Below are 18,141 nucleotides of genomic sequence, written 5' to 3'. Positions count from 1 at the left end.
TTTCTTGCATTAGCCTAGTCCCAGCAGCACACAATGGCTCTTTAAATACAATTAGTGCTGTTGCTAATGGAAGGCAGTAGAGTTAAGACCCTTGGCCCAAGGCTGAGGCAGATACAGCTACTACACAACTGCCTTGAGGGAAATTACTGGCTCAGGTCAAGAGAGGTGGGGGTAGGGGAAGTCTTTCCCTGCATTTGCTGCTGCAGGAACCTTGGCTACTTTTTCTTTCTCCTCCTTGCGGCTCTCCAGATTGAAAGACACCCGCTCATCGGCCTGGCTGTTACCTTGGATTATATTACAACAAAACCCCATCTATATTCACTTTATTTTTATTAGTTCAGTTAGCCATGATAAAACAGAAATGCAGAGAACATTTAAAAAAAACAGAAAGGGAAAGATGAAACGCCAACTGAACTCGACTCTGGAGACCGTATAGTGTCCAAGCTTCCAGCTCTATGCCATTCAGCTTGCCATCTGAAAGCATACAGTACGCCTACAACACCAGGGAGGCAGAAAACAAGAGATTTGCTGGCTTTTCCAATTCTCTTTAGGCGGCCTCCTTTCTCCCTCAAAAGGTAGTAATTGGCTGTGACTAATTACTGTGGTATTGGAAAGGGAATAAGCTGAGGCGGCCAGTGAAACAAGAAAGGTATCCCTGTGCCTTGCCAGGTCTTCAGCCGATCGGCCTGGATGAAAACGTCCAAGTCAGTCTCCCCTCGGCAGTATAGCTACCATACCATCTGCAGGAGGGCTAGGGGGAACCAGGGTGATGGCTTGAGTATTCCTGGCTAATCAGAGCCAGAGGCAGACTCTGCTGAACTAGGTGGTGTGCTGGCTATCTCCTCCTCATCAGAGTCCTGGAAGAGAACAAGCGTGGTTAGGAATATGGAAGACATGCAGGATCAGATGCATGTTTTACAGGTTCTAAATTAAAAGAAATCATATCCAAAAAAGGGAAGCCGGCATTTCCTGCCCCCGTCCTATTTTAATGCACTTGCACTGGGGTTGGCAGAGGATGACAGATGGTGACAACTGGGGGGAGATGAGGTTTGGACATCTCATCTCATCCAGTCTGATGGTGTTCAGCAGGTGAAGTAGGGATGTATTCCACACATACTTTCAGCCCTGGGGAGTCCAAGAACAGGGCCACTCCACACACCAAATTGCAAGAGAATAGCTTTAAAGAGTAAAAGTGTTCTGAAGCCGATAAATCCTAAGTAAACAAATATTCACTGCTAAATGCAACTGCAATGCATTGCTCCAGATCAACAGAGCAATTGGATTAATTCTGAGCGTGACAATCTACAGCTTTTAGGATGATTATATAGGTTTTTCTGCAGCAAGCCCAAGCGTTAAAAAAAGAACCTGGATAAAATTGGACAATGCCTTTTTCCATTTTTTTAAAAGTTTACAGCCAACATAAAGCAATAGCAATAATACTTAGTCTTATATACTCTGTCAGTGTTTTACAGCCCCCTCTAAGCGGTTTACAGAGTCAGCGTGTTGCCCCCAACAATCTGGGTCCTTGTTTTACCAACCTCGGAAGGATGGAAGGCTGTCAACCGTAAGCCAGTCAGGATCGGACTGCTGGCAGTGGGCAGAGTTAGTCTGCAATACTGCATTCTAACCACTATACCACCATGGGTCAGCACCCACTTCCACTGTATTTTAAAACTCACCTCTTTCTTATCTTCACCTGAGGAACTTTCATCGCTGGACACAAATTCCTTGCTCTTGAAGCTCTCAGAGCCTAACTGTTTAGGAGGAGTCTTGCTAGCAGATTTTACAGGTGTCGCTACCTTCTTCTCTGTTCTGCCTTTTCCTGGTTTATCTGGCTTTTTCTTTTTGGCTTTTTCTCTGCACACATACAAACACAGACACGTTTCTGAAGTAGCAGAGTCCTTTTGTTTTAGGAGTTTTAGGGGTTGAGGAAAAGACTCTTGTATAACTGCTCACCTCTTAGAACTGTCCACTTTGCCCCCTTCACTGTAGTCCTTCATGGCTTTCTCATAATCCCTCTTGGCCTCTTCCGCTTTGCGCTCCCATTCCTACAAGGCAAACAGCCAGTTCTACACTTCTTGTTCCAAGCTGCATAATCCCTCCTCCCCATTCACACATACGTGTTAATGCATATAATATTCCTACTGACTCCTGAGTGTACCCTCTCCAAATGTCATAGAAACAGAAAGCTACATTTCAAAATCCCAACTTCTTTAAATCAATAGTGTTTTCACCTTAGGCTGATTTGCTGTGGTTTTGAAGGTGGTCAGTTTTAGACTCAAAAACCCATATGAGATTTAGTACTCCTGTGGGAACGCCTAATGATCAGGATAGGATTACTATGTCCTAGAACAGGGGTAGGCAACCTTGGCTCTTTTATGACTCATGGACTTCAACTCCCAGAATTCCTGAGTCAGCACTGACTCAGGAATTCTGGGAGTTGAAGTCCATGAGTCATAAAAGAGACGAGGTTGCCTACCCCTGACCTAGAAAGTAAGGATATGCAAGATGTTCTGAAGCAAAAGATTCCAATCTTGGAACCGACTATAGTCTGATCTTACCAGTAATGGACTATCACAAATTAAAACACTCAAATGTATTTGGGGAGGTAGGCAAAGCAGATTAGGGAGTTGAAGCACTGTGATCTTGAAATGGTTGTTTTATCTCTAGTGAATAGCAGAACGGGACAAAAGTAGCAGCCCTACTAAAGCCAGCACAGACTCACATTGGGTTCAGGGAGCTATTTCTCCAAATCCCTGGCCATCCCAATGTAGATAACTGTTTATTCATTTGATTTAAATCGTGCCTTAAATTTAGGCGTTCAGGGAAGTGGACAAAAGCACTTTCCCCCTTCAATTTCTCCCCAGATCAACTTTGACATAGTCTGGAGTGAAAGGGTAAATTGGCCTAAAGTCATCCAATGAGCTTCTGGGCAGAAAGCACTCAAGAACTGGATCTCTTCGAGTTTAGTATGCTGTGTTTGCAAAGCATTCCCTCTGCCACTATGTTTAAAGTCCTCATCAACTGTAACCATTTCAGGAATGTCTATCATGTCTCACAGTACTCCTGTGAGAATCCCTAATGACAAGAATAGGATTACTTTACCCTAGAAAGTTAGTCATTTGGGATTTATTACAACACAACACCTTTTCAGAAAACAACACAAAACTTTCACGGTCACTGTCGCTGTCCATCCCCATAAAATGGGATTCTGGCCAGCACCGTCTCTCGACTCACCTCTTTCTTCTCTTTCGACATTCCCTTCCACAGTTCCCCAGCTTTCTTAGACACATCAGTGACACTCATGCCAGGGCAGTCTGATCTGATCTTGTCACGATTAGCATTGAGCCAAAGCATATACGCAGATAAAGGCCTCTTTGGGGCATTGGGGTCTTTCCCTTTTTTACCCTAGGAGGGGGAATACAAGAGAAGAGAATCAGGAGAAAAGCACAAAGACGTGTAATAAGGACAAGCCTTCTCCCCAGTCTACCCTACAGATATTGTGAAAGGTGTTTCCCTTCTACGTGACTCTTCAGGCCTCTGCTTTTAAATCAATGGGGACGGCCAACTTGTTTCCGATTGTACTCCAGCAGACCCATGCTTTGTGAGCTCCTTCACAGTCAAGACTCTCCTCCACTGAATGGAGACAGCCTTCCCACAACCACGGGAGGGCGGACATTACTGAGACACTGGACACGCTGGGGATTTTCAGTACTTGCAATGCGTGGTCTCAAGAGAGGCTCTCCATTGGCAAAATGATTGTCAGCGAAAGTGGTCAATCACAAAACAACCATTTAGAAATATCATTTATAAATAAATATAAATATTTATAAATTTATAAATAACATTTTTAAGGTGACCCCAAACATTTTTAACAGCTTAATTCATGCTCTAGGGCTGGGACCTGCAACCTTGACAACTTTAAGACTTGTGGACTTCAGCTCCCAGAATTCCTCAGCCAGCTATACTGCTCTAGGGGATCCTGCGCTGAATAGGGAGTTGCACTACTAGATGACCTCAATGGTTGCTTCTGATTCTATAATCCTGAAGTCTTTCTCGGTGCATAGAATCCACTTCTTTATGCCATCTAAAATTTTGACTACGATAGTGAAGCCTCAAGGGAATTTATTTCAAAGGTTAATCTCCACATAAAAAAAGGCCTATACTAAGTTCATTTTTACATTAATTCAGATATAATTTGTGGAACGGATTTCAATTTGAGAGCATTTTTCTTCATTTAGTTAGTCTTGTTGATAGTGTCCATTCTCTGGAGTCACAGAGGGGAGTTACTCAATTAAGTCATATGTGAAGGTCCTCTAACACTCCCACCCCCACCCCCCAAAAGCCCCAAATTAAGACAGAGGTCAGCTACTCTGAATAAGACCGAGTCTCTAGTGATCTCTGAGCAATAGAAAAGAATGCTCAGCAGGATGCAAGATTTGTTCTAATTATAGTGAATGCAATCATTATCATGCCGGACAGACACCAAAGCACGTTAGGTGGAGCTCAGTTTTCACCTCAGACTGTTTCTTGCGGGGCTTCCGTTCTTTAACAATTTTGGCTTTTTTGGCAGGTTTCTTCTTCTCATCACTATCCCCTTCATTACTAGAAGAACTAGCAGAGGCATTGCTATCAAACCTGTCTCAAGAAAAAGTCAAGAGGGGGTGGGTTAACCATGATTAGCAAAATAAGTGTGCAGGTATGTAGGTATGTTCACAAGTCTGAACAACTTCCTTATCCTAATAAAAACTCAGATCTAATCTACGATTCCTGACATTTCACACTGCAGTATCAGGATGTTAAAAACAAATCTTACAAAGAATTCGATACAATCAATCTAGAAGAAATCAGATGCTAGAAGTTTACATTTCTACAAACTGTTTCTTACACATACACATAGTGGCAAACTGCACATGGCCCTTTATAGAAATATTTTTTTTTATGAAGCACTTAAGTACAGGTTTCATTATATGAAAGAATCTTCAGGAAAAATGACTTTTAGACAGTCTATTTCTGCAAGTTTTTTTTTCCTTTTCAGAAATACATAAGAAACCTTAATACCGTGTTTCCCTGAAAGTAAGACCTACCCCCAAAATAAGCCCTAGTGTGATTTTGGGGAATGGGCCTAATATAACTCCTGCCCCCAAAATAAGCCCATGGGGGGGCAAGGTGCACGCCTAAAAATCAAACTAGGGTGGGGGCGGGAGGTGGAGCTGCCCCACAGCTGCTTACCGTTGCAGCCAGGCCTCTCTTGCCGGCCCACTTCTTCTGCAGCGTCCCATGGCCTGCATTTTGCCGTCAGAGGCCTTTCAGAAAGGCCTCTGCAGCCGAGAACTGAGCTATGGATTCAATCCATAGCTCGGTTCTCAGCTGCAAAGGCCTTTCCGGAAGGCCTCTGAGGGTGAAATGCAGGCTGGAGCTCCATTCTCAGCTGCAGAGGCACTTCCTTTGGCCGCAGAACTGGCGAGCTGGCTGGGCGGGGCTGTCGCTGCCACCGCCACAAGGCGAAACCGTGGAAAAGACACCCCCCCAAAATAAGACCTGGTGCCTCTTTTGGAGGGAAAAAAAATAAGACCGGGTCTTATTTTCGTGGAAACAAGGGTAAGTAAGCAAAGCCACTCATAAATAGGCAGATTGTCTTTCCTGACATCACTTCCTCCAATAAATTATCCAACAGCTTCAAGGAAAGCATCCAAATTTTTGATGCTCATGATTTTCCTGAAAATATAACTTTTACTATACCCTATGACTCTGTTGTAAATGCGATTTATCTTCCAGAGGAGATTACCTCCACATTTATCCTCCAATTACACAGCTGCCTTAAAACTGCAGTTCTGAAAGCTGGCTAAGGCATTTATTAAATAAATTCCAACTCCAATCTTAGCTTATTCCTATAACATTTAGGAATTATAGTATTTCTACAGTCAAATTCAAATGTTCTCCCCATTCAATATATTTTTGTAGTCATTCTTAGCACAGATATTTCATATTTTCCTCTTGGAAATATTTTAATCTTAACATTTTCCTGTTTCTGCATTCTTAGGTTATCTCAATAATTTTGTAAGAAAGAAGCAAACAGTTTAGACTTGCAAATATTTTGGATTACAATTTCCCAGACACCTAGACTTGGGGATTAATGTTCAGAGGTTATGAATATACGTTTGGAGTGCATCAGGTTGCATATTTTGATTCTAACCTGGTCATAGTGACCTCATGTTCACTGCAAGGAAAAGCAGCACCAGCCCTTCTAAAAGTAGTTATTTTGTAAGATCTGTAGCCTGCCTATTATTCAGGAGCTCAAGATGAGATATGAATCTAACATCACTATATAATACTATTATTACTTACACAATACTGAAGTGTACCACAATTTCATTCATATAACACAGACATTAAACAAGAGTATCTCCAGTTATCTCTTCTTTTTTTTTAACTTACTCTTCTGCCACATCTTCCTCCTCCTCTACAGGATTGAATGACTCATCTGGGGGAGGGAAAAGAACATTCTTATTTCTAATCCAAAGAAATTAACAGGACATGCAAGGTGTTTGGACCCATGTAGAAGAAGAGACGAAAAGAGCCCAACTGCAAGGGAAAGCAATTTGGAGAAATCAGGCCAGCCATTGAACAAAAGCTCACCTGTCTCCTCTCCGGAGTCCTCACTGCTGTCATTTGCGTGTTCCTCACGAATCTTGCCCTCCTCTTTCATCCGCTCCAGGTAGGCATCGTGGGAGTCTTCATCAGAACCGTCATATTCATCGTAGGTCACATTCTTCATGCCCTAGGAAATACACACAACGGGCTCCATGGATGCTAGCACAAGGGTTTCACTTGCCACAAGCAGGTAAAAATTCTTCAGTCGTTTTTTTTTGTTTTTGTTTTTAAACACCTGAAGCATGCAGAGATTCTACACCTGTAGTTCCCCCCCCCCCATGCTCCTAGGCACTCAAACCGCAGAGAAAAAGCTTCTGGTATATAAATTCCGCAGATGCCTCAACAACCAGTTACATGCTCCTTCCCAGAATCTGCTGAAACACCCTCTCCCTCCCCAGGGGAAGGGAGGAATCATGCTGGTGACTTTACGGTGGATTAGGTAGAAGCCACTCCAGGAGCAAAGCAGGCTACTGCCCCATCCTTGTGGTTCATGCAAGGTTATATACTATGGTGATTAGAAATGTTCACCACAGCCATGCAGAGGAGACCTGAACCAAGAGGAGGAAGAGGAGGGGATAATCGCACAGACCTTTTTCTTCTACAAGGAGAGAACAGAAATTGAGAAGGAAGAAAGCTCTGGAGAGAAAGAGAAACCCCCATCCCACCCCAAGCAGATCAGGAACAGGACCAGACAGCAATTGCCTTTCCTTGTTCTCTCTTGCCCACCCCCTGAAACAAGTACCTCCTTCAGTCCCCGATTCTTGATGTTCAATTTCTTGGCATTCACAAAGTCAAAGAGTTTGCCGTATTCTTCTCTGCAGGGAATAGAAATCACAGGAAGTACGATCTAGGATAGGACCAATACTCACCTTCTGCCTAGAAGCAGATCAAACAGGAAGTACAATTTTTTTTGTTGCTACTACAGAGAATTGAGGGTGGGAAAAGAAGTGTGTGGGGGGGTTGGTAGTGGAGGAGGAGGAGGAGAAAAAGGAGCAAAGCAAGATGAGGATCAAACGGGAAAAAAACACCATTTGAAATCATGGGTCACTGTAGCAGACAAGCAATACGAACAGAATTTTTGAATCGCAAAGGTTCTGTTAGTATCCTCTGAAAGGGGAGACCATACTTTGCAAAGCACGAACGCTGCTGGACTGCATCCGCTTACCTCTCTATGCTGCTGAAAGTATACTGTGTCCCCTGTTTAGTTTCTATCTCAAAGTCAAAGGAACGTGTTGTGGTGGTCCCACGAGCAAAATTGACGAAAGCAATCTCATCAAAGCGGATGTGAACAGGTGGCTTGTGCACATAGATGAAGCCACGTTCCAAAGGGTACAAGAGTCCTGAGCTAGCCTTGTAAGAACACGTGATGCACTGGGCTCCGGAATGTCTAGCGAAGGAAAAGAGACATCAATATAAATTTCGTTGAACCGGATGACGGCAGCTATTTAAAAAAACACAGAGGCAGCTTATCAAATTAGAAAGCCCAACTATCCTATCTTCGTCCACCACCATCTGGCTTAACCGTAGTAATGAAGAGGAAAAGATTCTTAGTAGAGATTCAGTGTAGTTACTACTGTGTCATTCATTATTTATTTATTTATTTATTTTATTATTTCAATCCCATTTATATCCCGCCCTTCTCCGAAGACTCAGGGCGGCTTACAATTTAAAGCACAAATCAATCTGCTTAGCAATTGATTATACCTATCGCCCAGATCTCACTCCCTTTCCAAACACTCAAAGCTGGTTACTCACAGTTCCATCTGTTCCTACAATCTACATTCCTTACCCCTGAAAGTTGCCTGGTACAGTTATCTTGCGGTTCACGAGGGCTTTCATGACGCGACTGACCATCTCATACAGAGAGCCGGACATATTTTTGGTGAGCCGTCCTTCGAAGCGTTTCTCAACTTCATCCCTTTAAGTAGAGCGAATGCGAAATTAAGACAGAGGCAGACTCCCCATGCAATACTAGGACACTGGACATCAAGGGAGTCCAGGAGCTGACAGCAGTAAGAGAGAATAGATGGAGACGTGCCCAGTTCTAAAACAGCTGACTGTGCTGCTCTCACATAAATGACATTAGTTTATGTAAATGGCCAATATTCACAATTACCTTACACACGTGTACGTTAATAGATGAACAAACACAAGACTAAATACAAAGACATTTAGGTGGCTTGACTATGGTTTCAACCATCTGTGATCCCAGTCAGTGTGACTTATTTAACTATCCGAGGCCAAAGTAACAATGGCTTCTTGAGATGTATGAATGTTGAGCACATGAGGGTACTTACTCATTCATGTTGAGGGTCAAGGAGATATCCTCATCCTTTGAGAACAGTAGAATAAGGAAGTGATAGCGAGTTTGGCCTTGCTTTATAGGAGGGTCTAAGCTGATCTGGAACAAAACAGAGACAGGATTGGTCTTATCTCCCAGCATGATAAAAAGAGAATAAGATAGAAACTTGAGGAAAAAACTGCCTTTCTTTCCACTCCTACTATTGCCCCAAAATACAAAAGAGATGCGAGTCCTACCAGCTAAACGTTATGTTGAAAATAGGTAAGTTCTTTTTATTTCTATAATAACCAAGAAGATGGACATCTGCCTGGAATAATTAGAAACTGTTAAAACTAGGAAAAAGAGGCTATTTCTGGGTTCTTCCTTCCACCAGAAAGGGATATAAAAGATGAATAATTTTACTTTGGGGTTTAAATTAGATATACAGAATTTAAGCAGCTAGTTTCACTCCCCCCCAAAAACCAAAGGTTGTTTTTTTTTTGCATGAAACCTATTCTGAGAAGCAATCGCAGCAATTACTTCTCATAGGAAATATTTTGACAATGATTCCAAAATTCCTCACCACAAAGAACATCTGGCGCTGATCTTTATGGGGAAGCAAGAAAAGTCGCAGAACAGTCGTATATGGGATTTTGTAATCGAACGTTTTGCCATGGAGATGCAGGAAGGTAGGATAGATACGGATATCGTAGCGTCCACGAGGAGTCAAACACTGCAGTTCTCGGAAGATGCAGATAGCATCTCCAGTAGCCTGGATGACATCGGCCTTTGATAACACATTCTGGGCAAATGCCTGCAACAGCAAAGAGAGTTTCATGAACAAGTGTTTCTTCCTCCACTCTGTCACCTCAACCTCAAGTTCAACTTACCTCCACAGGATCCACTCCATCCTCCTGAGTGGGTGGTACATAGAAGCGGACCTCCATGAGGGATACCTCAGCATCGTCATTCTGATGGAACTCGAGAGTCACCTCATTCTTGCCAGTAGTGCACTGGGACACGTTACTGAGCGGGATTTCAAAAACCGGTTGCTCCCCAATATCAAAAGAGAGAAGTTGCCCTTGCAAAAAAAAAAAAAAAAGGTTTTCAACTCACCAAAGTACATTACCTTATTTCTCACATCCTGCTAAGCCATAAAGTGCTTAGCACGTAGGCTTTGGTTTTAACTGCTTAATTGCAAAATGCTTGGTGATCTGCATACTAAGGTTTATACAGAAGGGGTGGGCAACCTTCTGACTGTTAAAAACCTCATTTAACATGGAACAGCAAAGCTACACCAAGCAGGAAAGTGATATAAAAGGGATAGGACATTACCTAGACTGAAATATTCAGTGTTCTCCTACAGTTTTGTTGGAGGGAGGAGAGGCGAATAATTTTGCTTTTTAAAAGCCTATTTTACAGCATAATCTGCCTCAAAAACAATGCCTCCAGTAGTTAGCATAAAAGATTGTAAGTTTGGGGCAGCTGCTGCAAACGAAGATTGAAAGTCGATTGTCCTGGTCTATAAGGTTTCAATTTTGGAGTTATGACTTAGCATTATACACTAGTCTTATATGTATGTTCAAGTACTACCTCATAGCCAACAACCAATCCTTCCTCCAAGCTTTATTATTTTCAATTAGCTACAGGAGTGGCCAAAATTATGGAAACCTTTTGGGAAAAGTGTACATTTGAAGCTTGATGGCTAATAACACCACTTGTTTTTGTAGTACCATAAAACTATATATCAGTGGAAAGATAACTTAATCAAGAATGTAACGCAACAAAGTTTGTTCAATTATCTGTATTCTATGAAAAGCTATAGCCAAATAACCAGAAAAAGGAAGCACAACTTGCTTAGGTTGATATCAGGTAGCTTTCCTTCATCTGATTGTAGCCAATGAGCATGAGTGTTTAGAGAGCCAATCAGTTGTCATCTTGTTTTGGCAATGAGCCAATCATATCACAGTAGGATTTAGTTACTGATGTCAGGTATTGAAGCTGAGAGGAAGACATTTGTCAGTCTGTTATGTGATTGCTATCAAGTTGGTTGGGGTTTTTTTTGTGTTCTTTCATTTAGTGAGCTTGTAAAACGTAATAAAATTAAGGAGTTGACTGGTTGCCCAGAAAGCGATGTAAAATAGTATTATTAAGTGAACATGGCTACAGTTATAAAGAAATTAGAAGAAAAATGGGTGGAAACTTAACCAAAGGTGGCATTTCTAAGTTTTTGAAGAGGTATAAGGAGACTCAGTCACTACAAAACCACACCGGTAAAGGCAGGAAAAGGTGCACAATAACAAGTGATGATAGAAGAATTAAGAGACTCTGCCTATGTGATAGAAGAAAATCATCTGGGTGTATACAAGATGAAATGGCACAATGCAATGTGAAGTTGAGTGCAAGGACTGTTTGGCGCAGACTGCAGGAATTTGGCCTAAAATCTAATTCCACGAAAAAAGCCACTTTTCTCTCTGAAACAAAGGTTGAAAAGACTAAACTGGGCTAAAACCCATGTTACCTGGACAGAGGAACAATGGGACAGTGTTATTTGGAGTGATGAGACCAAGATCTCCGTTTGGTAGTTATAGTATAAAATACGTAAGAAGAATTGGAGAAGATTTGCATCCTGATTGCATTACATGCACCATGAAACACCCAGTCCGTGTTATGACCTGGGGTTGCATGACATCAAAAGATGTGGGCAGAATTTGTGTGATTAATGGGACTATAAATGGCCAAAAATACATTAATGAAATACTTGAGCCCAAACTGAAGCCTTCCACACATGATCTTTTCCAAGACAATGAAACATTTATATTTCAACAGGATTCAGCTCCATGTCATGTGGCTGCTGTATGCAAAAACTGGTTTCAAGATAATCATATTCCACTGCTGGAATGGCCTGGGAATAGCCCAGACCTTAACCCAATTGAAAATCTATGGAGCCGACTAAAGAAACTTGTTAGACAAAAGGGACCCAGCAATAAAACCCAGTTAACAGAAGCAATCATTCAATCTTGGTTTCACATTATAACAGCTACAGAACTAAAGGACTTGGTTCACTCCATGGGAAGACATAAGACTGTAATTCATGCTAAAGGTTACCCAACTAAGTATTAACTGACATGGTGATAATTTTTGTATATCTCATTTTTTCTACGTGTTTCTCTTTTCTTCTTTATAACTGCTATTCTAATAGCAAATGCTTCATAAAGGTTATTGCATTACATTCTTGATTAAATTATCTTTCCACTGATATATAATTTTATGGTACTACTGCAAAATAAAGCGGTGTTATTAGCCATCAAACCTCAAATGTACGCTTTTCGCAAAAGGTTTCCACAATTTTGGCCACTACTGTATGTCTCCTTGAATTGGATCCAACTACCCATTTCCACAGAGTTATAATGTAAAACTCACCTCCAAATTTGACTGTCCCCCAGTTCCAACCCTTTACACATAGATCTTTTTCAGCAAGCTCTAAATGAAAATGTGTTTTGAAGAAATCTGAAAGTTTGTCGAACTCCTAAGAATGAAAACAGCCAATTTACACACCAGCAAGCTAAAGACATGTACAACAACAGTAGTTTGAACCTACTCCCTTTTTTCACCCAAAGAAATTTACATTATACCTCAGATATGAAATCATATAGTACAGGCCCTAAAGTATATAATATTAAGAAACGTTATGTGGATATTGAGCAAAAAACCCCCAACAAAAACAAAACTACACTTCCTTTGATTTAAACTGGGCTACTGGCAATTTGCAGGGATATAACTGTGAAATTTTCCTGGCTTGATAGAGAAGTGGTTTGCTATTCGTTCTTTCTGGATTTTTTTTTAAAAAAAATCTCACTGAATGAATCCAAGATAGATAGATAGATAGATAGATAGATAGATAGATAGATAGATAGATAGATAGATAGATAGATAGATAGATAGATGAGTTTTAGAATGTCTAAGTTGTCTCCCACATTCAATAATAAAACAGGGCCAACTCCGTTAAGCTAGTCAAGATTTGCTAGGTGCTATCACCAGCTGATGCCAGTATCTCCCCTCACAGTTAAATAGGAAACAAGCACTGCTGCTACAAGCAGTATTATAAGATCCAAGGTTGAAAAACACACTAATGTAATCCGATTAGATATCCAGCTGCAAAGTCTCTTGCTGTAGTGAACACTCCAGTAGTTTTTAAAATATCTTCAACTGCCTATCTGATTAAAGCTCTGCATTCTTCTCTAATGCATCATGTTCAAAAATGAATCTGCATCAAAAGGGTCTTACCGTCTCTCGGAACCCATCATACTTGTAGACATGGCCACTTTTAGTCAGGAGTTTGAGGCCGTGGCCCAATGCTACTCGCCTCCACACACCCTCTGCCAATTCGGAGGCCTGGATGTTGTCAACTTTCCCAGTTTTGCTGTTCTTAAAAATCACACCTTGACGGCTTAGCCGCAGACGGCCATCATTCTAGTGCAGAACGGAAAATGTTAGAAAATAACCGTGAATGGCAGCTGAAAACAAAGGATGGCACCTAACTTTTCACACAAAGGGAAACCAAATTTCCATTTAAAGGAAGAATAAACTATTTTCTCATCTAAATTAAAAAATAGGTCCTAAGTAACTTCATTCTTTCAAAAGCCTCTAAGAGCCTCTTTAAAATTTAGACTCACTGGCAGCAAGCATATATCCATATAGGTAAGCAATTGAGGGAATATGAACACAAAAGGCAAAAACCTAATTCTCCGGAGAAGTTCGTAACATTGAGAAAGGTGAAAAGAGAGGGAAGAGGACAACCAACAGGAAGGTGGATGGTTTCAGTTACAATGCCAACAATGAGTGTGACACAGAAAGACCTGAACTCAACACCACATAATTGATCAATCAAGTTACAGAAATTCCTTCTAATGTTGTGTCCAAATAATTAAGAGGCAGCAGACTACATTTTATATATACAGATATTCCTCAACTTAGAACCATTCATTTAGTGATCATGCAAAGTTACACCACTGAAAAAAGTGACTTATAACCATTTTTCACACGACTGTTGCAACATCCCCATCACGGGGGATGGCCACACGATCAAAATTTGGATATTTGGCAACTAGGTCATACCAATGACACTTATGCAGTGTCCCAGGGTCATGTGATCACCTCCTGCAACCTTCTGACAAGCCAAGTCAATGGGGAAGCCAGATTCACTTAACAGCCACGTTACTAGCTTAAAACTGCAGTGATTCAGTTAACTGTGGCAAGAAAGATCAGAAAATGGGACAAAAATAATTTCCAACTGTCTCACTTAGCAACCGAAATTTGGTCGTAAATCAAGGACTACCTGTATGCTAGTTCCCACCTAGATTGGCCCTTATGAATTCAGTACCATTGACAACTAAGTTATAGACAGTGGCTGTCTTGTCAATTAGAATATGTAACTGTTTTTGCAGAGCAAAATAAATGTTCTCCCAGACTTAATACAGTGTACCATTGTTCAAAAAAGGAACCTAGCAATAAAACACAATTGTTCCCTGTTTGATATCTGGGACACATTCATTGTGTCTATACTACTATTTGAAGATTATTTTTCTCAAGATATTAAGGCGATCAAACCAGTCAGTCCTAGAGGAGATCAACCCTGACTGCTCTTTAGAAGGCCAGATCCTGAAGCTAAAACTCAAATACTTTGGCCACCTAATGAGAAGGGAGGACTCACTGGAGAAGAGCCTAATGCTGGGAAAGATTGAGGGCAATAGAAGAAGGGGACGACAGAGAATGAGGTGGCTGGATGGAGTCACTGAAGCAGTAGGCGTGAGCCTAGATGGACTTCAGAAGATGGCAGAGGACAGGAAGGCCTGGAGGAACATTGTCCATAGGGTCGCGATGGGTCGGACACGACTTCGCAACTAACAACAACAAAGCACATCAATAATATGTTTATCCAATTAAAACTATCTCCCATGCCTCATACAATTTAAAGTTGTATCTGTAAAGCCATGTGGTTAGCCTTCCTTTCATATACATGAAAAAAAAATAACAGTTTTGAACAAACAATTCAGGGCAATGGAGAACATATATTATCAATGACAAGTGTCACAAATTTATTAGAATTAAAAACTAACATTAACATACACAGGAAGAGAGAACTATTCCTAGAAATCAAGCTAATACCAAAACAGTGGCACTGAGACACAGAATACAGGTAGTCCTTGACTTATGACCACAATTGAGCAAAATATTTCTGTTGCTAAGCGAGACATTTAAGTGAGTTTTGCTCCATTTTACAACCTTTATTGCCACAATGTTAAGTGAATCACTGCAATTGCTAAGTTAGTAACATGGCTGGTAAGTGAAATTGGGTTCCCCATTAACTTTCCTTGTCGGAAAATCACAAAAGGTGATCATATGACCCTGGACATTGCAACCATCATAAATATGAGTCAGCTGCCAAGCATCTGAATTTTGATTACATGACCATGAGAATGCTGCAACAGTTGTATGTGTGGAAAATGATCATGTGTCACTTTTTTCAGTGCTGTTGTAACTTCAAATGCTCTCTAAATGAACTGTTGTAAGTCGAGGACTTTCTGTACTACCATATAACACAAATCATTCAGTAATTTTTAGAAGTTTGGACTATTTATTTTTAAATTAAGCTAAGCTAAGTTAAACTGGTTCCCTGTGCATTTTTACAGTGATAATATCCAGATATACCATTATTCTACCCAGCTAGACACTAAATGGCATTAACATTAAATAATTAAGAAGGCCTTAAGATAAATGTGATTATCATCAGCAAATTCAAGATAAATTTTAGTAATTAAGCTACTGTAGCATCATGGATTTCACAATGCCTAAATCTAAATTCTTTGGAGACAAGATCTGTTCTCCGACAGAAAATGGTATGTTATCTACAAACCTAATCTTTACCTAGGTATATAAATGTTTCTCATCTAACACAGTTTACATGCCCTATCTCCATATGAACAATATCTATCTATTCAGAAATGTGATTAAATCACTCACCATAGATCCCTTCACCTCTTGATATATTTCATTGAACTCCAAAGTATCTGCCATGTTGACAGCTCCCTGCCCACTACGGCAGGGGCTGGTGTGAGATCACTGAAGTATACCGTTTAGAAGGTGTTTTGCAAGGAATCACACAGGACATCAAGCAGAAGTCTTAGGGACTGGCATATTCTCTAGCCTGAGAGAAGCCAAGGAAGCCCTGAGAGACCAAGAACACTGGATCCCTTCTTTCAGAAATCTGGAAAGTAAATAGATACATACAAGCATTTACTTCCAAAATAAAAGCAAGTTTCCCTCTACCTTCAGCTCAAGCCAGCTTTCAAGGCAGTATCCCAAAGTCAACATGGGATCTTTACTAAGTTGTCCCAGTGGGAGCCCATAAACAATTTACCGGCCTTCCGAGGCAATCCTTACGGCCCTTGCCAGTTCCGAAGTGAGCCAGGCAAACTTATGTAGAGCTACGGATAGCCCTGTTGCCCCACTCAGGAATGGCAGCTTCCCCGCCCACCCACCCCCCAAAAGAGTGGATGGGCGCCAGCTAGGTGAGACGGATGTCAGAGATCGCTGCTCTACACAGCCGGCCAGCGCAGAGACGAAGATACAAAAGCCCGCCTCCACCACAACAGCGGCCATCGGTCGCCAGCGAGTTCATGCCCACCCGGTTTACAACCTCCACAACTGCCGGCCCGAGCCCCGCATCGCTCACCCTTCTCTTGCCAGTTTCCCGCCTGCGCAACACGAGACCCAAGCGACCCCTTCAGCTGCCACCGGAAACTAACCTCACTTCCGCCTTCCGAAGCTTCCGAAGACCGAGGCTTCGAGCGGGCGTTTCTTCCTGCGTGCTAAACTTCCGATCCAAAAGGACGGCTGCTCTACGCCACGTTCCTCTATGAATGCGGAACAATTCCGCTCTAGTCCTTCGCGTCTCTATGGTTAAAGCGTTGGAGCGAGGTCGGGTTTTGATTAAAAGCGCCCGAAACAGCGGTGGGGCATTTCTGGGGGGAATGTTAACTTTTGCTTTCCTACAATGTGAAGCCCTGGTGATGAGAGGCGTCGCTGTTTTCTATAGGCACCGTGGAAAGAGTATCTTGCCCTTTCTCCTCTAACTTTTATGGGGAGGACCGCAGCCTCCCGTCCTAGGCTCAAAATCATTCTTAAATTGAAAGCATGTTCCTGGTTTCTCTAGTTTGGAGAGTTGGATGGGTGATTTGCCCGCAGGCTATGGGCTATTAAAACAAATTTTTGCCTAAAAGAAGTTAATAGGCAAATAAGTAATACTGCAAAAATGACTATGTAAGTCATCAAGCTGTTCCTTTTCAGGGCAAGCCACGTTACGCATGGTGTACAAAAGGAATAAGAAATAGCTGAAGAACTTAAAAAGCTTAAGAAAATAAAGCAGAGGTGGATATAGTCTGCATCAACATCTTTTGCTGTAGCTCTTCATTACAAGTCAAGCATGCTGCCATCACACCCGTACATCACTACTTGCGATGCTTGTTTTGTATTTCAATGTCTTGTTTCTCATTTTCAGGATTTCATTAACTCCATCCATCCATAACTTTCTTGTCAGTCTTCTATTTCTTTCTCCCCCTTCCCCTTACCTTTATCTATTTTTCTGTCAGTTATGATTCAGTCTCTCTCTATGGCTAAACTACTTGAAGATATTTCTTCTTTACTGGCGCTCACTTTCGCATTCAGTTTAGCTTCATCAGCTATTTCTTCATTCATCCTTGGCCCACTCTTCATAAGTACCCATTCCACTGCATTCAATTTTTCTTTTTCTCTTGACGTGCCAGCTGCTTTCACTTCTACAAACAAAGTGAGCAGAGGCACAGACATTTTTACTTCTTTAAGAAAAAATTATTCGGAATAGACCGTATACAATCCATTACTTTTTACCAAGATTTGCACATCTTAGAATCTCTACACTCAGTTTTCCATTTTTAGAAAACATTCAACCAAGGTATTCAAATTCAAGCATTTGTTCAAGACTTTTTGCCATTTATGTAACACTTGCAATCAGTCTTGGTCTTGTTAAATGCAACTTAAATACTAAAGATGAGATGTGTATGTACATATACATGTATATACTGGTAATTGATTTGTTAATTTTCAGCTTCAAAGTCCTTGTTGCATCAGACAGTCTGTTTAAGTAGTTTGCTACTACCACTTAGTTT

The 18,141-nt window shown here is 41.3% G+C and overlaps 1 protein-coding gene across 1 annotated transcript; it reads right to left on the bottom strand.

Moving 5' to 3' along the window:
• Positions 1 to 313: 313 nt before the first annotated feature.
• Positions 314 to 16,753, bottom strand: SSRP1 (structure specific recognition protein 1). Its single transcript, XM_081315274.1, has 17 exons — positions 16,671 to 16,753; positions 15,959 to 16,202; positions 13,223 to 13,408; positions 12,359 to 12,464; positions 9,826 to 10,016; positions 9,519 to 9,749; positions 8,952 to 9,055; positions 8,444 to 8,572; positions 7,820 to 8,041; positions 7,397 to 7,469; positions 6,640 to 6,781; positions 6,439 to 6,484; positions 4,518 to 4,638; positions 3,238 to 3,408; positions 1,957 to 2,048; positions 1,680 to 1,857; positions 314 to 857 (listed from the first exon to the last, which is right to left on the bottom strand). The coding sequence occupies exons 2-17, from the start codon at positions 16,010 to 16,012 to the stop codon at positions 789 to 791; spliced, it is 2,115 nt and encodes a 704-aa protein (XP_081171400.1). The 5' UTR covers positions 16,013 to 16,202; positions 16,671 to 16,753; the 3' UTR covers positions 314 to 788.
• Between the last annotated feature and the right edge of the window lie 1,388 nt (positions 16,754 to 18,141).

The sequence above is a fragment of the Vipera berus genome (assembly GCF_964194415.1).
Source record: "Vipera berus genome assembly, chromosome: 1".
NCBI classification, from domain to species: domain Eukaryota; kingdom Metazoa; phylum Chordata; class Lepidosauria; order Squamata; family Viperidae; genus Vipera; species Vipera berus.
This window is presented reverse-complemented; position numbering and strand designations above follow the sequence as displayed.